This window comes from Schistocerca nitens, chromosome 7, assembly GCF_023898315.1.
Source record: "Schistocerca nitens isolate TAMUIC-IGC-003100 chromosome 7, iqSchNite1.1, whole genome shotgun sequence".
NCBI lineage: Eukaryota > Metazoa > Arthropoda > Insecta > Orthoptera > Acrididae > Schistocerca > Schistocerca nitens.
Genome location: NC_064620.1, coordinates 237,886,799 through 237,911,799, shown reverse-complemented (window position 1 = coordinate 237,911,799; position 25,001 = coordinate 237,886,799). Strand labels below are relative to the sequence as shown.

Sequence of the window (25,001 nt, the reverse complement as noted above, 5' to 3'; positions counted from 1 at the left end):
CAGGACTGGAATATGAAGTAGCAGGTAGGTGGATTGGGCACATCCTGCACTTGGGTGTTCCATAGGGATATGGTCTCTGTGACAAGGGGTTGGGTTTGGCAGGGGCATAGGGATGGATGAGCATGTTGTGGAAGTTGGGTGGGCTACAGAACATCACTTTAGGAGGAGTAGGAAGGATCTTGGGTAGGATGTCCCTCATTTCAGGGCATGCTGATAAATGACATTCTGACGAAGGATGTGTTTCAGCTGTTCCACTCCGGGGTGGTACGGGGTGACAAAGGGCTTTTGTAGCTGGCTCTGATGGGTGGTGGCAGAATTAAGGGTGAGTGGAGAAATGGCACGGGAAATCTTTTTGCACATTAAGTCCAGGGGATAGTACATGCTCATGAAGATCTTGGTGAGACCTTCAGCATCCTGGGTAAGGGGGCAAGGCAGTATGGGAGGAATTTTTTAATGCAGAAGGATGGCAGCTGTCAAAATTTGGGTACTGTTAGTTGGTGGGTTTAATGTGGACAGAAGTGAGGATGGAGCCATCAGAGACGAGGTGGTCAACATCTAGGAAGGTGGCACAATGGATTGAGGAGGACAAGGTGAAGCGGATGGGAGAGAAGGTGTTGAGGTTGTGAAGGAGTATAAGGATAAAATGTCTTGGCCTTGAGCCCAAATCATGAAGGTATCGTCAATTAACTTGAACCAGACCGGAGGTTTGGGGTTTTGGGAGGCTAGGACTGTTTTCTCTTGGAGACTCAAACAGGCTGTCACAAGAGGGTGCCTTAAGGGTGCTGATGGCTGTACCACAGATTTGTTTGTATACTTTCTCTTCAATGAAGTTGTAGTTACAGGTTACGATAAAGTTTGTTATGTGAATGAGGACTGAGGTAGTGGATTTGGAGTCTGAAGGACATCTGCAAGGCCACGGGCATGAGGGATGTTGGCATATAGAGAACTGGCATCAACAGTGACCAGTACGGGAACAGGAGGTAAAGGGGTGGGGATGATGGAGAGTTGGTGAAGGACATGGTTGGTATCTTTGACATGGGAGGTTAGATTATGTGCAACTGGTTGGAGGTGTTGGTCAATGACGGTTGAAATCCTTTCAGTGAGAGCACAATAACAAGCTACAATGGGGCATCCAAGATTGTTGGGTTTGTGAATTTTGGGGAGCATGTGGAAGGTGGGTCTGCAGGGCAGTGCAGGATTGAGGAGGGAAACGTATTCAGTGGACAGATACTGGGAAGATCCTAAGGCTTTAAACATAGACTGGAAGTTATGTTGGACATCTGGGACGGGATCACTCTGGTTGGTTGGTTTGGGAGATTAAAGGGACCGGACTGCTACTGTCATTGGTCCCTTTTTTCAAAACTTAAAAACACCCACACAGAATAAAAGCAAACAAGGAAAAGATGACAGACGACACAGGACAAGAGAAACTTAGACAAAGACCAGACAACACGAATTAAAATCACACAGAGTGTGACGGTGGTTGGCCAACCATAGAGAGAAAAAAAAGGAAAAGCCAACCACCGAGAAACACATTAAAAACTCAATCTAAAATCGTAGGCCAAAGGCCAGACTCAACATAAAAAAACATAACAAACACTCAGAGTAAGTGATAAAAACCCCCTGCCCGAATAAAACACAAAACTAAGCCTGCCATGGCAGTGTCATTTGTTAAAAGGGCAGGGGGCGTGTCAGGCAGTGCGAACGACTGCCTGAGCACAGCTAAAAGTGGACACTCCAACAAAATGTGGACCACCGTCAAAACAGATCTGCAGTGACATAAAGGTGGGTCCTCACATCGCAATAAGTGGCCGTGCATTATCTGTGTATGCCCGATGCGCAGCCGGAAGAGGACAACTGACTCCTTGCGAGAGACCGGCAAGGAGGAGCGCCACACACCGTTATCCTCCTTTGTTTGGTGAAGGCAGGGCGCGCCATTCAGTGTCCCAAAGTTCAAAAACTTTACGGCGTAAGACAGCTCGCAAATCAGTCTCCGAGAGGCCAATGTCCAAAGTCGGTTCACTGGCGGCCTGTTTGGCCAGGCGGTCAACATGTTCATTGCCCGGGATGCCCACATGACCAGGGGTCCACATAAAGACCACAGAGCGGCCGCAACAGGCAAGAGTATGGAGGGACGCCTGAACAGCCATCACCAGACGAGAGCGAGGGAAGCACTGGTCGATAGCTCATGAACTGCTCAGGGAGTCGCTACAGATAATGAAGGTCTCACCTGAGCAGGAGTGGATATACTCTAGGGCACGAAAGATGGCGACCAGCTCAGCAGTGAAAATGCTGCAGCCAGCCGGCAAGGAATGTTGTTCGTAGTGGTCCCCTAGAGTCAGAGCATAACCGACAAGACCAGCAACCATCGAACCGTCAGTATAAACAACGTCAGAGTCCAGATACGTGGCAAGGATTGATAGGAAGTGGCGGCGGAAGGCCTCTGGGGGGACTGAGTCCTTCGGGCCCTGTGCCAATCCGAGCCGAAGGCAAGGGCGGGGCACACACCATAGGGGTGTACGCAGAGGGGCCCGGAAAGGAGGTGGAAGAGGGAAAACCTCACGCCCTGAGAGAAGCACTCTGACTCAGACCGCGATCGGACAACCTGACCGTGGGAACAGAAGACGATAATTTGGATGAACGGGCAAACTAAAAACATGGGCAGCATAAGTGGCCAGTAAACGTTGGCGCCGTAACTGCAGTGGAGGGACACCTGCCTCCACAAGTAAGCTGTTCACAGGGCTGGTCCGGAAAGCACCAGTGGCAAGTCGTATCCCGCTGTGAAGGAGTGGGTCCAGCACCCGCAACACCAAAGGGGATGCTGAACCATAAGCCAGGCTCCCATAATCCATACAGGACTGGATTAACGCCTGGTAGAGCGGTAAGAGGGTAGATTGGTCGGCGCCCCAGCTGGTGTGCCTCAAGCATCGCAGAGCATTTAGATGCCGCCAACACATCTGTTTAAGCTGCCGAATATGAGGCCGCCAAGTCAACTGGGCATCAAAAACCACACCCAAAAACCTATGTGACTCCACCGCAGCAAGAAGTTCGCCGTCAAGATAAAGCTGCGGCTCCGGGTGAACAGTGCGTCGCTGGCAGAAATGCATAACGCAGGTCTTGGCAGCCGAAAACTGGAAGCCATGTGCTACAGCCCAAGACTGCGCCTTGCGGATAGCGCCCTGCGGCTGACGTTCAGCAGCGGCAATGTCAATGGAGCTATAGTAGAGGCAGAAGTCGTCAGCATAAAACGAAGTGGGGAGAGACGTTCCCACCGCTGCAGCGAGCCCGTTGATCGCAATTAAAAACAGGCAGACACTTAAGAGTGATCCCTGTGGTACCCCGTTCTCCTGAACTAGGGAGGAACTATGGTAGGCCGTGACTTGCACGCGGAAGGTACAATGTGACAGAAAATTGCGTATGAAAATCGGCAGCGGACCCCGAAGACCCCAATCGTGAAGTGTAGAGAGGATGTGATAGCGCCACGTCCTATCATACGCCTTCCGCATGTCAAAAAAGACAAGGATGAGGTGCTGACGGCGGGCAAAGGCCGTACGGATGGCGGACTCCAGGCTCACCAGATTGTCGGTGGCAGAGCGGCCTTTACGGAACCCACCGTGAGACGGAGCCAGGAGGCCCCGAGACTCGAGTACCCAACTCAATCGCCGGCTCACCATCTGTTCGAGCAACTTGCAAAGAACGTTGGTGAGGCTAATGGGGCGGTAGCTGTCCATCTTCAAAGGGTTCTTGCCAGGTTTCAAAACGGGGATGACAATGCTTTCCCGCCATCGCTACGGAAACTCACCCTGGACCCAGAGACGGTTGTAAAGGTCGAGGAGGCATCGCTGGCAGTCCACTGAAAGGTGTTTCAGCATCTGACAGTGGATGCGATCTGGCCCAGGAGCGGTATCAGGGCAAGCGGCTAGGGCACTGTGAAATTCCCACTCACTGAATGGAACATTGTAGGATTCAGGATGGTGGGTGCAAAATGAAAGGCTCCGATGTTCCATCCACTCTTTAATGGAGCGGAAAGCCAGTGGGTAATTCGCAGAAGTGAAACTCAGAGCAAAACGCTCTGCCAAGCGGTTGGCAATTACGTCGGAGTCAGTACAAACTGCTCCATTCAGTGACAGCATAGGGACGCTGACAGGGTTCCGATAGCCATAGAGGCGTCGAATCTTGGCCCAGACCTGCGATGGAGGGACATGGAGGCCAATGGTGGGCACATACCGCTCCCAGCACTCCTGCTTGTGTTGGCGAATGATGCGGCAGGCCCGCGCACGGAGCCGTTTAAAGGCGACGAGGTTTTCTAAACATGGATGCCGCTTGTGACGCTGGAGCTATCTTTAATCGCCTTGGCGATCGCAGGCGACCACCAAGGCACAGTCCTCCGCCAAGGAGACCAAGAAGAATGGGGAATGGCAGATTCTACAGCAGCAACGATGCCGGTGGTGACCGAGTGAACCACCGCATCGATGGCGTCATTAGAGAGAGGCTCAATAGCAGCAATGGAGGAGAACAAGTCCCAGTCAGCCTTATTCATAGCCCATCTACTAGGGCGCCCAGAAGAGTGACACTGTGGCAGTGACAGAAAGATCGGAAAGTGGTCACTACCACACAGATCATCATGCGCACTTCATTGGACAGAAGGTAAGAGGCTAGGGCTGCAGATCGAAAGGTCGATGGCGGAGTATGTGCCATGCGCCACACTGAAATGTGTGAAGGCACCATCATTTAAAATGGAAAGATCGAGCTGTGCCAATACATGCTCAACTGTGGCGCCTCGACCTGTTGCCACTGACCCACCCCACAGAGGGTTATGGGCGTTTAAGTCGCCCAATAACAAGAAAGGTGGCGGCAATTGGGCTATCAGCGCAGCCAGGACACGCTGCGCGGCACCACCATCCGGTGGAAGGTAAAGACTGCAGACGGTAACAGCCTGTGGCATCCACACCCGAACAGTGACAGCCTCTAAAGGTGTTTGTAGAGGGACAGACTTGCTGTGAAGAGAGTGAAGGACATCGATGCAGACACCACCAGACACCCTTTCACAAGCTGCCTGGTTCTTATAATAACCCCGATAGCCACGGAGGACGGGGGTTCGCATTGCTGGAAACCAAGTTTCCTGAAGAGCAATGCAGAAGGCTGATAAGTAGTAGGAGGTCAGCTAGATGGTGGAAGAAACTGCTGCAGTTCTACTGGAGGATGATATTGTCCATGGATGAGAATGGTGTGAAGGGACTGGGAAGGCAGATTAAGCCGCTGGGTCACCTGCTGTCTCCGATTGAGCACCTGTGCTAGTGCTATCCATGGTGTCTGAGGGACCGGCGAGATCGAGGTCCTCAGCCGACGCCAGAATCTCCACCTCGTCCTCAGACGCAGAGCTGGAAGGTTGTGGTGGGGTGGGTGCCACCGCGAGTTCCTTGGGCTTAGAGCTCTTCTTCTTGGATTTCTCACGCTGCTCCTTGGGTTTCACTGGTTGGGAGGGCTTCACCGACTCAGTCTCCGGGACGGAGGAGGATCGCGAAGCTCTACGACCAGCTGATTGTGGGCACTTACGCCACTGTCGGTCGTCAGCCTTCCCGCTTGTGGAAACCTGGGAAGGGAGGGACCCAAAGGACCCCTTGCGAACATGAGAAGCCGAAGAAGTTGGACACTTCTCCGGCTTAGAAGCATAGGAGGAAGTCATTCATACCAGATGTAGTCGTTCATATTTCCGCTTGGCCTCAGTATAGGTCAGTCAGTCCAGGGTCTTGTATTCCCTGATTTTGTGCTCTTTCTGTAAGATCCTGCGGTCTGGCGAGCAAGGGGAATGTTGCTCTTCGCAGTTGACACAGATGGGAGGCAGGACACATGGAGTATCAGGATGTGATGGGCGTCCGCAATCGCGACAAGTGAGGCGAAAGTGCAGTGGGAAGACATGTGGCCGAGCTTCCAGCACTTAAAGCACCACATCGGGTGAGGGATGTAGGGCTTGACGTCACATCGGTAGACCATCACTTTGACCTTCTACGGTAATGTACCACCCTCGAAGGCCAAGATGAAGGCACCGGTAGCTACCTGATTGTCCCTCCGACCCCGATGAACGTGCCGGACGAAATGGACATGTCAACGCTCTAAAGTTGGCGCGCAGCTCGTCATCAGACTGCAAAAGTAGGTCCCTATGGAAAATAATACCCTGGACCATATTTAAACTCTTATGTGGTGTGATGGTAACGTTAACATCGCCCAACTTGTCACAAGCAGGTAACCTGCGTGACTGGGCAGAGGATGCCGTTTTTATCAAAACTGAGCCAGAGCGCATTTTGGACAAGCCCTCCACCTCCCCAAACTTGTCCTCTAAATGCTCTATGAAGAACTGAGGATTCACGGATACAAAGGATTCCCCATCAGCTCTGGTAAAGACGAGATACCTGGGCGAATACGTCTTACTTTCATTCATTGCCTTTCGTTCCTCCCATGGTGTGGCCAGGGAGGGGAACGATTTGGGGTCATAAACGTTAGCTTTAAAATGAGCCCTCAGACGCTTAAAGACTGCTGGTGGCTGGCCACCAGCAAGAGAAGATGTGCCATGCTTCATTGCATGTCATCCACCCTGATGCCACCTACTCCGACCAAGGGCCCTCCCCATGGGTGCCACCCAGCCACAGCAAGGGCCACCTGGCAGGATGGCCATTGCCGGGAGTCCTGATGCCCCAGGGAGATGGGCATCTACTCCTTGGCATACATGGGGAGTAAACAGTGCAGGAATCAGCAGAGCGATCCCTGTGTTGTCAGCGGCCTACAACCAACAGGGTACATGGCGGCCCCACCACAACAGACTGGCTACCGTGCTGGATATTAGGTCCATGGTTGTCGCCTCTGCAAAAAGCAACACTACGCAGTGCATAATGGAAATTGCACCCAGGAATGCATCCTCGCCCAAGAGATGAAGAATGAGCTGGACGGTAATGTGACGACGGTAAAGCTGGCTAGAGGTCTCAATGCACGGTGGACAAAATGCACCATGTAAGGTGCCCTTCCCCAGTCGGTTCACTCTTCAAAAGAATTTTGAGATATGGAGGTCAAACCCGACAGGGGACCTTCACATAAGGCCGAAACGTTTGAGACTCCTTTTAGTCACCTCTTACGACAGGCAGGAATACCGCGGGTCTATTCTAACCCCCAGACCCGCAGGGGGAGGATCACTCTGGCAGAGTTTGTAAGTGGAAAAGTCAGCCAATTGGAAGACGCTTTCTGCTTGGTAGTCACTGCAACTTATTCCAACAGTGGTGGAGCCTTTGCCTGCACGGAGGTTCAATAGGTCAGTATATGTTTTGAGACTGTGTGGCTGTCCTTTACTTTGCTGAAAGGTTGGTGTTGCTAGGAAGGGACCTGGGGAAGGATGGTGAAGCCAAATTGGAGGCAAGGAATTCTTGGAAGTGACCAGGTGGTTAGGTGGGAGTAGGGGAGGATTACAGTTGGATTGTGGTAAGAGCTGGGAAAGGAAGGTTTCAGTGTTGGAATTGGGTTGGCTTTGGTTGGAGGGATGGTGGCAAAGAAGTGTTTCAATTGAGGGATTGGGAGGAGGAGAGTAGGTCTTTGACAAGTCCAGAATGGCTGAAACTGGGTGTAGGATTAAAGGTGAGGCCTTTGGATGGAACTGAAACTTCTATGGGGCTGAGAATTTTGGTGCAAAGGTTAAGAACAGTGTTGCAGGATTGATTGTGCTCTGGATTTGGAGTGTTGGCAAAGAGTTTTGGGGGATAGGCAAGTTGAAAAGGTCCACTACGCAGAGGCTGGTGCTATGAGGGGTTCGACAAGGAGGTACACTGCAGGTAGGATACCAGCCATGTTGTATATCAGTAATACTGCACCCATTTCAGATTTTTGTATTGGTGTGACTACCAACTGGTTGTCCACCAGGACACTGCCACCATGAAACTGAGGCAAAGAGCAAAGCAGACCAACCTGTGGGACAACATGCAGCTTTTAACATGCTTGATTCCAATGGCCGCTACACAACCTGTGCCACCTGGATCCTTCCCTCCACCATCAGCTTTTCTGAAATGCACATTCTCTGCTCCTGAAACTATCCTCGCCTCAACCTATAGTAACCTACTGCCCCCACACCCTTTACCGAACAGTTTCCACCCCCTCATTCTATCACCACCTACCTTTTCACATTCCCTTACCCCGTGTGTGCTGCCCTCTGACATTGCACCTGCCCATTCTTTCACCTTCCGTGCCCCTCTCCTTTTCCGTTCCCCATTTTTTCTGCCACACTCCACCTCCCAACTGTGCACCTGGCAGTTTCTCGTTCCTGCACACCCCACCAGAAGGCAGTACTCTCTCACACCCCCAGCCCCCTCTCCCTCACACCCGCACCTTGCTATCCCTCCCCCTTCCTCGTTCAACTCCTAATGGCCATTTACGTGAGAGCTGTATTCTGGTTGGAGCTTCCAGTGGTAATGGTCATGTATCCTTGTTTGTGTGAAAGTGTATGTGTTTCCTTTGGTGAAGAAGACATTGACCAAAAGCTGTAATGTGCAACAGTCATTTCGTTGTGTCTGACTGTATGGTGGGTAGCAATCTAGCCTTTTCATTCATGAAGTATGAATGATTGGACAAAGGAAAATATCATGCTGCAATTCATGTGCCACTTACAGTAACAAATACCCATAGCTTAGAACTCGCCTTCTCAGAATTCACATTGGGCTATTTACTTATTTTCTGACTGAATCCAATTAATTTCTATTTGACATTTCCTTTATTTCTCCTTGTCCTATTTTCGTTACCTTGTGAAAGCCCTTTCAAGCCAAATGGTAGTCTAGTTACTGTAAATCTCTCTTCTATATTTTATTACCTTATGACTAAACAATTCACTTCACACTTTCTTGGGGAGGGGGGGGGGGGGAGAGAGAAAAAGAAAAATGCAGCCCCCTCTCAAATTCAAATAATTTCCTAGTCTCATAAATGTTGTTCTTTCTCTCATGCACCAATCACACATCAAAGTAGGAACTGCATTTCAGCAAACCTACAGAGTTTATCATGTGTGTCCATTCACTATCCAAATACTCACATAGAGAAAAGTACAAATCATCTATACTACATTAAAAAAACAGAGACTGCTCATAAGGAATTGCCAGTTGCCCCATTTTCCCAGTACAACAGTGATTCAACACTGTCAGATCAGCCCCACTAAACCAGAATTTTATAAGAACAACAGCACTTTCAGATCAAATATTTCATTAAGCGATACTTATGAGGGTCAAATATTAATAGTTAAGAGTGTAACCTAAGGGCCAACAAATGAAAGGAAAATATGAGAAACTTACCAACCAGTTTGACTCTTCCAGAATCTAACAGCTCTGGCTTGTCAGAGCGAACATTATTTCGTGAAAATTCAACTAACTCTGGGATGTGATCTATGCCAACAGCTCGTCCTGTTTCACCCACCATGAGTGCCATACAGACAGTAAGGTAACCACTGCCTGATCCAACATCCAATGCTCTCTCACCTTCTTTCAGGTGATCTTTCAAGAGTTCCAGGGCATGAGCATGCTAAATTAAAGAAATATTGTAAGATAATGCACACTTTTGTTACATTCTTGCATAGATAAATAACTACTGCAAATTTATTATTTCCTTTATTTACAGTAGGTGTTTCCAAGTGAATTAGTCTCATTTCAATGATAATAGTACAAAACAAGTAATATAAAACAAAAATTACTATCACATAACAATATACCATAATTTTAAACAAATGATTATCATAATCATGTTAATTTTTATTACAGCACAAAGTACAATTTCATGTTCCAACTGACTTTGTAAGGTGGGTGAAAAAAGAAACACGTTTCTTGGATATTTCCAACTTTTCAGTTCTGTACAACACACTTTATAGTTATAATAACATAGACACAACCTTTCAGCTGAAAGCACATGCACCATTTGTGTAGCATAGCTAGTGCAGATCCTGTTACAATTCTTTCAACATGAAGCAAACATGAATGAATCAACTGGGTGTAGCATTTGTCATTATTCTGGGAAGGATGTCCTAAAACTTTATAAGTCAAAAGCATTCATACAAAGCTTCTCCCCAGTCCAGATCAGTAAGCTTCAGGTCCTGAGTCTCTTAACTAGCAGCTGCACCTATATCCACATGTACTGACAGCAGTTATGGAATATTGATAACAAAGCTTCTTGTCTTTTAAGTAGGTGAAGCAATATAGCTAACAGTTGGTAGGTTAGAGGTACTGGAAGGTGGACTGTAGCTGACAGTTCAGTCAGGTGTGAAGTCTCTAGTATGTTTAAGTGCTTTTTAGTCATTGATAACTCAGCTATGATACACAAAAGAGTTAAAGGCTGAGTGTGTCAGGGTGTTGCTGTTGGTCCCCAGGAATTGACAAGATGTTGCCTGAAGGCTCAGGTATTACCCAAAGTAACACTTACAATATTTTAGGACAGTGTTGTGTGTAGGCAAGCTATTATTAAAACACATTTTCAATTGGTGGTTGATCTGTGTTGTTATGAGGAAAGCAGGTTCACGCAAGTTGAATGTTGGTCTACATTTAAAATAATGCATCCCTGGAGTTCTACTTTCACTAATTATAATGTGTTCCATTGCTGCTACAGAAGTTCCTCTCATTACTAGGACCACGATGTCAGCAGAAGTTTAAAAAAATATGGATTCTAGCATTCTGTTGGCTCAAATCTTAAATATGTTACACAAGACTGTGGCAAGGATGATCTTGAGGCAGTTTCTTTTGTAGATGCCTCATGTTACTGATCTGGTCACCCGTGACCACTTGAAATAGCCTGGTTCTTAGCATATTATTCAGGAACTAGATCAATTTTTGATTAGATGAAACACTTAAAAATCAGCAGACTAATCCATGCATTACCCGTGCCATACACAGTCATCACGTCTATGAATGCTGCTAATATTTTGAGGCCTGCTTGGAAATCTACTCCTGTGAAGTTGTAGGAGGTGCAGCTCAGTATTTGTTCTATGCAGCAGCATCTCACAACGAAACTGGCTTGATATGAAGGGGTGTATCCACTGATCTTGCCCTTAATTCTTTCTAGAATTATTCTTCCAAGAGTTTACAGCATGCTCTTTGGGTTGATTTTTGTCAGTAACTTTCTGCTCTGTTTCGACATTTGTCTTTTGAAATTCTCTAAGTAAAAGATAACTAGTTGGCCTGGAAAAGAAAAAAAGAAATTACTTTGGACCACCATCGATGAGAAATTCAAAATGTATATGACCCATCCTGGATCATTCACTCTGGAGAAAAATAATTCTTTGAACTACTGGGATTGCTGTCTTGTTGATTTATGTATCTACTGACAAACGTCTCGGCTATATAGCCATTTTCTTCCTTTTTTCAGATTTGTTTTATTCTATCCCTGAGTATCAAGAAAATATAAGTTATAAACGCTTTTGGATGAAGGGAAACTACTCACCGAAAAGTAGAAAGCATGAGTTGTCAATAGGTACACACAAAAGAAAGAAAACTTGCTAATCCCCCCCCCTCCCCATGCCCCAACATGTGTGTGTGTGTGTGTGTGTGTGTGTGTGTGTGTGTGTGTGTGAGAGAGAGAGAGAGAGAGAGAGAGAGAGAGAGAGGAGGAGGAGGAGGAGGGGGCATGAAAGCTACCAAGTGTTTCTTTTTTTGTACACCTTTGACAAGCTGATGCTTTCTGCTTTTCGGTAAGTGGTCTCCTTTAATCCAAAAATATTTATATTCCACAAGAACTTTCCTACAACACAAATACAAATTATAGCAACACAAGAGGGTGCTGTTCTTCACTGCAACAACGTATGCTAGCACATACCCTAAAAACAGTATTCAAAAGGGCAGTTGTACGTAAGAAATTTAAAGTTTGTGAAAATGAACAATTGGGATGCCCTAATTTTGCTGATGTGTACACCAGGCCACTAATCCAAACACTGAATACAGCTTTCTAGTGCTAATTCACTGAACATATCATTGGGATAAATGGCATTCATTTATTAAATGACTTCTGTTAACATTCCCTAAAATCAGTAAACATGCACTGCCTAGACAGTAAGTCAGTGCTACAATTCCTGATTTTCGCTATTGGTCACTGAATTTGGCCCCTTCACACATGCATATTTCCTATTCAGACTGCCATAAACAGGAGGCTTCGGTCACACCTGAAAATGTATCAGTTGCACTGATGAAATTTTTCACTATGTTTCACTAGAGAACCATTTCTACAACTAGTCTGTTGGAACAGCCTCATGTACCACAAGATCCCAATGCACTATAAAATGTCATCTACTTATTATGCTGTAATTTGTTCTATTTATACACTACATCGTAGGACATGGCTAGAACTCCCACCAGGGCCAGAGGCATTATGGCAGTGTTTCCCTACTAGTTGTAGGCTGGCAACACGGCAGTTTCACATACCCAGTGGGATGACAATTTCATGTAACCAATGAAGGCAAGAAAAGAGGCAAAGGATTTCTAGCACCAAAACAGTAACCAGTTTCTTCATTGTTGTTGCAAATATTTGGCTTTTTTTTCCGAAGCATGTTACCAATTACAAAGTTGTGTTTACACAGTAATGTGAAAGCTAAAATACCTATTTGTAGTGACCGACTGATCTGTAGCTTAGCCCGAGGCCTATGTTAGGTTGGACTATAGTTTTACTCGAAAAAATTAAATTAATAATTTTTATTGTAACACATTTATTTCTTTTGAATATGTCATGAATTACAGGGTGGTGGTTAGGCTAGTACCTAACAGCACTGCTTGAACTAAATTAATCATCTCAGTTATTAAAATATTCATTGACTTAGAAGAAGCTTTTGACAATGTGAACCGGGAGCTACTCATTAGAACTATGAAAATAAATAAATAAATAAATAAATAAAAATAAAATAAAAATTGGACATAACTTGAAGGACAGAAGAATGATTAACTGTAACAGAACCAAAGCACAAAAATAAACATCAGTAAAGCAGAGAAAAAGGCCACAATTATAGGAGGAGTCAGACACAAGGGTCCCCCCCCCCCCCCCTTCCTCCATATTTGTTTAATATGTTCATTGAGGAAGCTATTGAGATCACGGTGGAGAACACAAAAGGCATAAAAGCCAATGATGAAATGATACATTGTATTATATTTGCTGACGACACCGTGATAGTTGCAGACTCCAAAAAAGAAATTAACAGACTGCTGCACATAATGGTAGTACAAAAAATATGGGAGAAATTAAAAGAAATACATAAACTGACATCAGATCCGATTAGGGTAAACAATTTTGTTATCTTGGTAATGTAAATACAGAGGATAATACATGCTTAATGGAAGTGAAAACAGACACTTATGACTACGAAAAACATTTTAACCAACAAACATACGAACACAGATGTCGTAACATCATTTGTATGGATGTATCACCCTTTGTAAGTAAAGTCAGACTCTGAGGAAATTGGAAAGGAACTGACTTGAGGCTGCTGAAATGTTGATTTGGTGGAAAATGACAAAAACGAGCTTGACACAAAGGAAAACCAACCTTGAAGTCTTAAGGAAAATAAAACAAAGAGAGAAAATTACTAAATGATATGGAAGAGAGAAAAATAAAATTTATTGTACGAGTCATCCAATACAAGACCTTCATCATTAGTATTTTTAAAGACAAAGTAGTAGGAAGGACTCCTCCCAGGGGACACTGCCTTATTGTAGGCACCTTCAGTGTCAAGGCGTGAGGGTTTGCATGCCCCGATGAAGCCAAGAGCTATGCCGGCGGTAGCATAGTCACTGGCAGGGTCACTCAAGCCAGACTGGTCTTGGCTGAGGAGCCAGACGAAGTGTGTCCCGCAACATAGGGCAGGGTACAGCTCTGTAGGCATAGGGAAGCCAACCTCCCTAGGGGAGTAAACCCTAAAGAAATCCAGGTCCTCCAAGATGGGGGGTTGGGCATGGGGCCGATAACCCCACACTGTAAAAATGACGTATTACAGAACCTCGACAAGAACCTCGGATGATGGATGAGACACAAAAAACATGACCTCAGCAAAGAAAAAGGACAAAAGATTTGGCAATAGTAACATGGAATGTGCGAACAATGTTGAAACCTGGAAAAATGAAAGAAACAGCTGATGAGTTCATGAAGTTAAAGTACAACATTGCAGCACCACAAGAAATAAGAAGCCAAGGACAAGGACAAGGACAGATAGATATGCCCCAGTATTCTCTGCTGTACAGTGGACCAGACAGAAGAACAGGGCAAGCCAGAACAGAATTCATAATAACGAAGGAGGCTGGTGTTTTGGAATTTGAATCCATAAATGACAGACTTAGCAGACAGAGTGAAAAGGAAATTCAGAAAGATAAAGATAATAACAGTGTACATACCAACAGAGGTAGCAGAAGAATAAACAAAGTAAAAATTTTATGAAGATCTAGAAAGGGCATGCAGCAAAGTACAAAAGTATGATCTGTTCTTAGTTATGGGCGATTTTAATGCACAGGTTGGGTCAAGCGAATATGGAAGAATATCTGGGATATGCACATTACATGAAGAAAGTAATGAGAAAGGAGAAATGTTATGTAAGTTTGCTGCTACAAATAATCTAATCATCAGGAGCACATTTGCCACATAAAAGAATACATCTCGGAACATGGAAATAAAATGCAAGTGGAATAGTCAGTCAAATACACCAAGTGTTAGTAAAGGCACGACATGCCACATCAATTATCGATGTGAGAAGCTGCAGGGGCCATAACTGTGACTCAGACCAACATGCTGTAAAAGCTGTAGTGAGAGAAACTATCTGAAATACCTAAAGCTGGAATGGAGAAAAATACAAACTGGGACACAGAAAAACTGAATGACCCAGAAGTTGTGAAAGCATACCAAGCAAAAGTTAGAGATGCACTGATTCCCAGCAAGGAACAATGGGAATCCAAGAGAGATGGACTAACACCCAGAAAGAGGTGAAAGAGGCAGCAGGAGATGTAGTTGGGATGAGAAGAAATGCAAGAAATTAGTGGTCTGATTATGAATGCAGGCTAGTATAGAACATACAAATGCAGCAAGACTGACAATGATACAGAGAGAAACAAGAAGAAACATGGAGGTGTACAGAGAAATAAGATGCAATGCCTAAATAACATGCAAGAAAAAGAAAAAGGAATGGCTGAAATCAAAGTTTAAGGAGATAGAAGAATTAAATGAACAGAATGAAATGAAGGAATTCTCTATCGTGCTGTGGGAAAGATTAGAAAAAGAGTTTCAACACAAACAACGTTCATGCAAAAACATAAACGGCGAGATAATAAGAGATGAACAAGAAACAGATAATAAGAGATGAACAAGAAATATTGCAGAGGAGGGAAGAATACTTTGAAGATACACCCAACAAAAACTCAGATCAGGCCCCAAGAGGTACACAGAAACAGGAAGAGAACACAGAGGCAAGAGAAATTGAAAGAGATGAGGCACAAAACCCAACAATGCTGGAAGTGGAAACTGTGATAAATAAACTAAAAAATAAGCATGCACCCGGTGAAGATGGGATCATGTCACAACCAATAAAATTGGTTGGTGGTGGTGGTGGTACCTTAAGACGTGAAACATTTGAACTAATAAAGAACATATGAGTAAATTAAAGCATGCTGGAAGAGTGGAATACTGGAATAATATGCCCAATATATAAGAAAGGAGAAAAGCTCAATTGTGAAAACCATAGAGGCATAACACTACTGAGTACAGTATATAAGACTTCCTCTGGACTGCTCAATGAAAGAATAAAGAAGTGCGCTAAAAAGATACTCTGAGAATACCAATGTGGGTTCTGGCCAAACGGAGGTAAATCTGACCAGCTGTTTGTTGTTAGACAAATAATGAAAAAATTTTATGAATATGATATAGATCTCCACTTCCTGTTCATTGACTTTAAACAAGCTTTCGATAGTATTAATAGTCCAGGACTGAAAGAATTGGGCATCTGTGATGAACTGAGAAGGTTAATCGAGCTAACAATGAAGGACGCAAAAGTAAAAGTGAATAAGAGAATGACCACGCAGTTTGATTTTGAGGACGGAGTGAAACAGGGTGATGGCCTCTCTGCAGTCCTGTTTAACTTAGCACTGCAAAGTATCATCAAAAAGTAGATAAAAAAGGAACAATAATGATAAAGTCCACCCAGATAGGTGCATATACAGATGATATTGCCTTAGTGGCAAGGGATGTAACATCGCTTAAAGAAATATATGGAGAAATGGAAGCAGAAGGAACAAGAATTCGTCTTACTGTAAATGAAAGGAAGACAAAATACATGGTTTTGTCCGATTATGAAGCTAGAAGGACACCACAGGACCTGAAGATCTCTGATAAATGTTTCAAAGCTGTTGGATGCTTCCATTATTTAACAAGCAGGAAACAAAGCCTATTATGCAAACCTAAAGATATTCTAGAACACTAATTAAAAGAACAACTAAATTGAGAGTATATTATTACCTTGCGTGACCTGTTGCCACATATGGATCAGAAATGTGGACAATGACAGAAACAGACAGTAACAGCTTAAGGGCATTTGAAAGGAAAATCTTACAAAACAAAAAATCTATGGGCCTGTGAGATGCAGAAGGTTGGAGAGTGAGATACAACCATGAAATACAAGAGCTTATACAAGGGAAAGATACAGTGAAATTTATCAAATCTCAAAGAATACGTTGGTTAGTTTTGTGGCGGCCTTCATAGCGACAACACTTCGCTGTAGAAACGGCCTACGAAGTCACCGCCACACTTTTAATAGCGGGCCGACCGGTCCGCTGGAACAGTGAACAGAAAGATGAAAACCCACACACTCTGATTAAATGAAAGTCGGTACTTATCTTTATTAACGACGATACAGAACACAGTGGTGAACATGGTCTACAGAAATCTGTCTAGTTCGAGTCGGTGCGGCTAGGTCAGCGTCGGCTGACGACAAACAACAACTCTGCTGCGATGAACACACAACTGACTAGCAAGTACACAATTCGGTGGCGAGTCTACAACTGAGCGGCGAATCCAGAACTGTCCTAGCGCTCGCGACTCCAGCGCTTAAGAAGCCAGAAGCCAGCGGTGGCGCGCGCAGACTTGCGGCGATTTCCTGTATCGCTGGCGCTGCTTATGCGGACGGCGTCCGGACTTTGATGCTGCCAACCTTTTCGGCAGCGGGCTCGGTTGGCATTACTGGCTAGGATATAACAGTTAGGACATATGGAAAGGATGACAGAAGACAGGATACACAAACGAATAATGAATGCCATACTGTATTCCACCACAAAGAAGGTCAGACCAAGAGCTAGATGGATGGACAACGTGCTGGCTGACCTTGCCAAGATGGGGATCCTTGAATGAAAGAAAAAGGCTGAGAACAGAGAAATATGGAGGAAGATTGTTGAGGATACCAAGGCCCACCAAGGGCTGTAGTGCCAAAGAAGAAGAAGAAAAGAAGAAGTGGGAAGGACATGAATAAGACTGCCTAAGATGAAGTGTATTTCGAAGACATTGAGAAAGGATAAGATCAGACAATAAAAGGGAACTAAAAACAAACAGCCAATGACAGACGAAAGTCATTGCATTGACAAAGAATTAGCCTTTAGAATATGTACGTATGTCAAAAGATTTGACTAAAGGCATTATCTGTTCACTGCTCTCTCATTGGCTGTGTGCACCCAGCAGCTGTCACACCCTCTTTCCTTCTCACCATATCTCACAGAAAGTACTGATACGATTGCTGCACAAACAAAGTTAAGTACACAACTAGCCCTGACCTAGACCTTTATTCTAGAATACACTACATAAATTTCACTGTACAATCAAAATGTCATGGTTTAATGCATCAAACAGCTGAATTAATAAATAAATAAATAAATAAATTATAAAAGCAGATTACACTTAATGTAAGTAAATGTTACTTATGTAAACAAGCTATGTATTTCTTCTCTTGCTAAATCAGTTGTCTCACATAACAGTGAAATATCCAAAACAAAGTCTATGAAAATGAAATAACTATGATGAATTTCAAGCACTACTGAACTCTATAGAATCTCTGAAATGAATACATATGGTAGGGAAAAATAAATATTGTGTTTCTTGCCTGCCAGTTGCTTACTGTAAATTACAGTTGTGCACTATGATACGTTCAATAGGTTATGGAGCTAAAGCGTATCAGATAAGATGGCTTGCTGATTTATGAGGTAAAACCTAAGCTGCATGACAAACCAGCACATCACTGTATTTGTCATGGAGACGTAAATATGCCCTTTATTAACCACTGGCCACTTAACAGTGCAAAAGCTTTAATCATCCTATACACAATTGATAATTGCACTTTTACACAGAAGTTCTTTCAATTTAATTCCATTTCTTTCTCTGATGAAGACTGCGGTGGAAAGCTTATGTGTAAGGGTCTTAATTGTGCCTATCTGAAACTTAACGTGTCATCTTTATGGTAAGTATCAATCTAACATTTACAAAGGAGTTCATTAGAATAAAACCACTTCTACATCTACATCTACATCCATACTCCGCAAGCCACCTGACGGTGTGTGGCGGAGGTTACCTGAGTACCTCTATCTGTTCTCCCTTCTATTCCAGTCTCGTATTGTTCGTGGAAAGAAGGATTGTTGGTATGCTTCTGTGTGGGCTCTAATCTCTCTGATTTTATCCTCATGGTCTCTTCGCGAGATATACGTAGGAGGGAGCAATATACTGCTTGACTCTTCGGTGAAGGTATGTTCTCGAAACTTTAACAAAAGCCCGTACCGAGCTACTGAGCGTCTCTCCTGCAGAGTCTTCCACTGGAGTTTATCTATCATCTCCGTAACGCTTTCGCGATTATTAAATGATCCTGTAACGAAGCGCGCTGCTCTCCGTTGGATCTTCTCTATCTCTTCTATCAATCCTATCTGGTACGGATCCCACACTGTTGAGCAGTATTCAAGCAGTGGGCGAACAAGCGTACTGTAACCTACTTCCTTTGTTTTCGGATTCCATTTCCTTAGGATTCTTCCAATGAATCTCAGTCTGGCATCTGCTTTACCGACGATCAACTTTATATGATCATTCCATTTTAAATCACTCCTAATGCGTACTCCCAGATAATTTATGGAATTAACTGCTTCCAGTTGCTGACCTGCTATTTTGTAGTTAAATGATAAGGGAACTATCTTTCTATGTATTCGCAGCACATTACACTTGTCTACATTGAGATTCAATTGCCATTCCCTGCACCATGTGTCTATTCGCAGCAGATCCTCCTGCATTTCAGTACAATTTTCCATTGTTACAACCTCTCGATACACCACAGCATCATCTGCAAAAAGCCTCAGTGAACTTCCGATGTCATCCACAAGGTCATTTATGTATATTGTGAACAGCAACGGTCCTATGACACTCCCCTGCGGCACACCTGAAATCACTCTTACTTCGGAAGACTTCTCTCCATTGAGAATGACATGCTGCGTTCTGTTATCTAGGAACTCTTCAATCCAATCACACAATTTGTCTGATAGTCCATATGCTCTTACTTTGTTCATTAAACGACTGTGGGGAACTGTATCGAACGTCTTGCGGAAGTCAAGAAACACGGCATCTACCTGTGAACCCGTGTCTATGGCTCTCGTGGACGAATAGCGCGAGCTGGGTTTCACACGACCGTCTTTTTGGAAACCCATGCTGATTCCTACAGAGTAGATTTCTAGTCTCCAGAAAAGTGATTATACTCTAACATAATTCGTGTTCCAAAATTCTACAACTGATCGACGTTAGAGATATAGGTCTATAGTTCTGCACATCTGTTCGACGTCCCTTCTTGAAAACGGGGATGACTTGTGCCCTTTTCCAATCCTTTGGAACGCTACGCTCTTCTAGAGATCTACGGTACACCACTGCAAGAAGGGGGGCAAGTTCCTTCGCGTACTCTGTGTAAAATCGAACTGGTATCCCATCAGGTCCAGCGGCCTTTCCTCTTTTGAGCGATTTTAATTGTTTCTCTATCCCTCTGTCGTCTATTTCGATATCTACCATTTTGTCATCTGTGCGACAATCTAGAGAAGGAACTACAGTGCAGTCTTCCTCTGTGAAACAGCTTTGGAAAAAGACATTTAGTATTTCGGCCTTTATTCCGTCATCCTCTGTTTCAGTACCATTTTGGTCACAGAGTGTCTGGACATTTTGTTTTGAGCCACCTACTGCTTTGACATAAGAGTAATATTTCTTAGGATTTTCTGCCAAGTCAGTACATAGAACTTAACTTCACTTTACTTTACTTTACTTCACTGCTAGTTTTAATTTTTCTTTAATTGCCTGCTGCAATTTTATGGTGGCGCAGCATGTATAAAGCAGTGTGTCATCTGCTTATCATACTACTGTATTAGTTCCTATGTGGGAAGGTAAATTGTTACTGCAATAATGGAAAGAAATGAACCAAGAGCCAAAAGCTAGGTGGCATGCCAGTCTGAACCTCCTTCAGTAACTAGCATCTATTCTGAATAAAGATAAACTGTCTCCTGTTGTTTAAACAGGACTAAATTACAGTTAAAGTTGGGTTGTGTGTGTGTGTGTCATAAACTTTGTGTTTTGCAAGTAGGGTGTAGTGCTAAATGGTATACAGGCTTTAGTGAGATCACAAAGTATGACAAACAGGTCCTTGTTTTCAAAATGCAGTTAACACCTAGTTGTTAACTTCAAAGGCAGACTGGCTGTTTGAGAGAACATGCTTATAAAATATTTATTAAGCTGGCTGTACGTAAGAGACTGGAATACTGGAACAACAAAAACTGCTCAGTAGTTGGACAGCTGCTTATCCTTCTTTCTGAAGATTTATATCACCATAAAAATTTTGAGTTTACCAGGAAAAATACCAGATTTCAAACATTAATTAAAAATGAAATTAAGTGGTTGACAGAAACTTCTTTTAAAAAATTACAAAATTTGAGAACCAGGAGAAATAGTAAACAGTGTTTTGGAAAGTATGAGTGACTGGTTTTGTACAAATGATCTCTCTCACAAGGGGAGGCCGCCAATTGTGAAATTCAGATTCAATTCATACTGCGCATAATAAAATCTCATGGCCAGAGGCGTGATGTGGCAAAGCACCAAGATGCACTTCTCAGCCGTTGTCGAGAAAATCTACAGTTAAAAGAAACCGTTGCGGTGAAATACTCTCTACGATTAATAATTTTCTACAGCGTCGTGGCGCAGCGGTAAGCGCTCAGGTTCGTAATCTGAAGGTCGCCGGATCGAATCTCGCGCCATGCAAATTTTTTTTTTTTAGTATTTGTTTTTTGCCATTCAAATGTGCACGGCCAGCAGATCTTGGCACAGTGTTACACCGTCCAGGTTATCTGGATACTTCCCACCAACACCAACCTATCCGAACTCCGGAGATGGGAACTTGCTCTTCAATATATCCTCTCTTCCCGTTACCCACCAGGCCTCAATCTCCACTAATTTCAAGTTAGCGCCACTCATACCTCACCTGTCATTCAACATCATCTTTGCCTCTTCACTTTCGCCTCGACTGACATCTCTGCCCAAACTCTTTGCCTTAAATATGTCTGCTTGTGAGATGTCTGCTTGTGTGTGTGGATGGATATGTGTGTGTGGATGGATATGTGTGTGTGGATGGATATGTGTGTGTGGATGGATATGTGTGTGTGGATGGATGTGTGTGTGTGTGCGCGCGAGTGTATACCCGTCCTTTTTTCCCCCTAAGGTAAGTCTTTCCGCTCCCGGGATTGGAATGACTCCTTACCCTCTCCCTTAAAACCTACATCCTTTCGTCTTTCCCTCTCCTTCCCTCTTTCCTGTTGAGGCAACAGTTTGTTGCGAAGGCTTGGGTTTTGTGTGTTTGTTTGTGTTGGTTTGTGTGTCTATCGACCTGCCAGCGCTTCGTTTGGTGAGTCACATCATCTTAGTTTTTAGAGGGAAACATTCCACATGGGAAAAATATATCTAAAAACACAGATGATGTGACTTGCCGAACGAGGGTGCTGGCGGGTCGATGGACACACGGACAAACACGAGCATGCACACGATGTTCAGGCTTTCACAACAAACTGTTGCCTCATTCCCTCTTTCCTGATGAGGCAACAGTTTGTTGCGAAAGCTTGAATTTTGTGTGTATGTTTGTGTGTCTATCGACGTGCCAGCGCTTTCGTTTGGTAAGTCACATCATCTTTCGAAACGAGCCGCCGCATAACAGCGTAGTTGCCTGCTAACTTCGAAAGAAGGTAGATGTGGTCCCTAGCGCAACTTATAACATCGTCGAAAATCAGTGCGGACGTGAGAGCTTTGGTACACCCCGTTAAACAAACGGAAAAATGGAGGCGGTACAATTGGAGAGCGATCCGCCTTCACCAACATGCATAAGCAATTCAGTAGTAGTTTATATATTTGAATTACAAAAAAACTAATAATAAAAAAATGTTGCATGGCGCGAGATTCGATCCGGCGACCTTCGGATTACGAACCCGAGCGCTTACCTTTGCGCCACGATGCTGTAGAAAATTATTAATCGTACAGAGCATTTCACGCAACAGTTTCTTTTTACCTTCGAGTTTCTCGACAACGGCTGAGAAGTGCATCTTGGTGCTTTGCCACATTACACCTCTGGCCATGAGATTTTATTATGCGCAGTATGAACCTAATCTGAATTTCACAATTGGCGGCCTCCCCTTGTCAGTTTTATTAATTCAACATATTCAGTTCTGCACATCTAGATGTACTAGAGCTATGTAGCACATGGTAAATGAATAATAAATAGGGTAAAAAACTTCAGAATTATTGGGTTTCCATATTGATGAGATTTTAAACTGGTAAAAAACATTTCAGACTACTAAAACAACTTAGTTCAGCAACATTTGCACTTAGAATCATTGCAAATCTTTGGGAGATGCAAATCATTAATTGACATATTTTCATTTAATAATGTCACACAGAATAATGTTATGGAGTAACTCATCTTTAACAAAGAAAGTCTTTATTGCCCACAAACGCACTGTAAGAATAAAATGTGGTACTCACCCATGATCATCTCGTAGAAATCTGTTTAAGGAGTTACGCATTTTGACTACTGCTTTACAGTACTTATTTCCTCGTGAAGTTTATGTAAACAATTAACTGCAGTTCAAAAGGAACAATGTTGTTTATAACTACAATATCAGAAGGAAAAAATAACATTCATTATGCCATATTAAGGTTGTCTTAAGCACAAAAAAGGTGCACAATGCTGCAACCACAATTTTTGATCACAGAGCCAAGAGAGGAAAATAGTCTACTATGCCTACTTTCATATGGCATCATATTTTGGGATAACTCATCAGTAAGAGAAAAAGTATTCATTGCACAGAAGTGTGTAATCAGAATGATAGCTGTAGCCCACCAAAAACCACCTCGCAGACATTTATTTAAGAAACTCTGACATTCACAGTACATTCGCAATACATATATTCACTTACAAAGTTTGTTATAAATAACTCATCCCAATTCAAAAATAATAGTGAAGTGCATAGCTACATCACTAGAGGAAAGGATGATCTTCGCTATTCTGGGTTAAATCTGACTTTGGCACAGAAAGGGATGACTTGTGCTGCAATAAAAATCTTTGGTTATTTGACAAATATCATTAAAAGTCTGACAGGTGGCCAACCAACATTTAAAAACAAATTAAAATAATTTCAGAATGACAACTCCTCTTATCCAACAGATGAATTAAACCAACATGTTCTACTTCATTACAGAATATCATATTCATGATCTATGGAACAAGTACAGGGTGCAGCAGAACCAACTACACAGTTTCTATCGATTACCACTGGGGCTGTGGTGGGGATAGGCAGTTGCACGTGGTCTGCCTTTGTTCAGTCACTGACCCCATTTCAGTAGCCAACATGGTCTGCACCAGTGCACATCGTGGTTTTGCCGTTCACGCTTATTATGAAAACAACATATCTGTGATCGCTACACAATGAGCTTTTCAGCGACAGTTCTACATTCCACTCAAAACATTCGCTGAAAATAACCCCCGAATTATTCATGGAAGACCGCAACATTCTCCTAGAGTGACAGTATGGCGTGCCGTATCACAATCTGGTATGGTAGGCCCTTACTTTTTTGAGGAGGAAGGAGTGACCGTGACAATGAATTCCACACGTTATGTTTCAATGCTGTAAAATTTTATGAAACCCAGAATGGACCAGACTCTTGAAGAACATGGACTGGGGGACTTGTGGTTCCAACAGGATGGAGATACTGCTCACACATCTTGAATTTCACTTGATGCTTTGAGAGGAATGTTTGCGGGATGCCTCGTCTCTTTGAGGGGTGATGTCGAGTGGCCTGCGCGGTCACCAGATTTGAGCATTTGTGACTGCTTTCTTTGGGGATATCTGAAGGAAAAGGTTTTCAAAAGCTGCCCTCATACCTTACCAGAGTTAAAAGAGCAGATTATTGACATTATGCCCTATTCTGCACTGTGTTTGCAAGAGCTGCTCAGAACTTCAGGGATCACCTACAACAATGTATTAATGCTAATGGCCACCATCCTGAGAACATTATTTTCAAAATTAAATGAATGTAAAATGTTATATTGTACCAATTTAAAAATAAAAACATTTTTTCTCTATACAATCAGATTTACTTTTTATAGCTCCTTAAAACTGCTTAGTCGGTTCTGCTGCACCCTGTATTCGTGAAATATAACGTAGAGAGAGACTTGTGAATGATCAACATGTAGCCACATTGACAAAGTAATTTGCGATGTGATAAAATGATTTGTTCCACATTACAATTTGTCATGCAAATGATCAATAGAACATGAAATCACCCAACCAACCAACAATACTCTACAGTTCTGGAGTCCGAAACCTTTCTAGGAGTTCAGCAGCAAGCACATCTGATGCATATATGCCATTTTCCTTAAGGGGGGTAGGATGTCAAACGGGCCGACTTGGAGCAGGAGAGGCGCCACAGGACATTTTATTTTC

At 43.7% G+C, this 25,001-nt stretch overlaps 1 protein-coding gene across 10 annotated transcripts in view; it reads right to left on the bottom strand.

Moving 5' to 3' along the window:
• Positions 1-25,001, bottom strand: part of LOC126195826 (protein-L-isoaspartate(D-aspartate) O-methyltransferase) — a 67,605-nt gene that overhangs the window by 30,667 nt on the left and 11,937 nt on the right. For all 10 annotated transcript variants that reach the window (XR_007538615.1, XM_049934471.1, XM_049934473.1 and 7 more), the window contains exon 4: positions 9,315-9,540. Coding sequence is in view for 9 of the 10 variants with exons in the window: in XM_049934471.1 (XP_049790428.1) it covers positions 9,315-9,540 (226 nt within the window). In the remaining variant the exon portion in view is untranslated. The remainder of the gene's footprint in view (positions 1-9,314; positions 9,541-25,001) is intronic.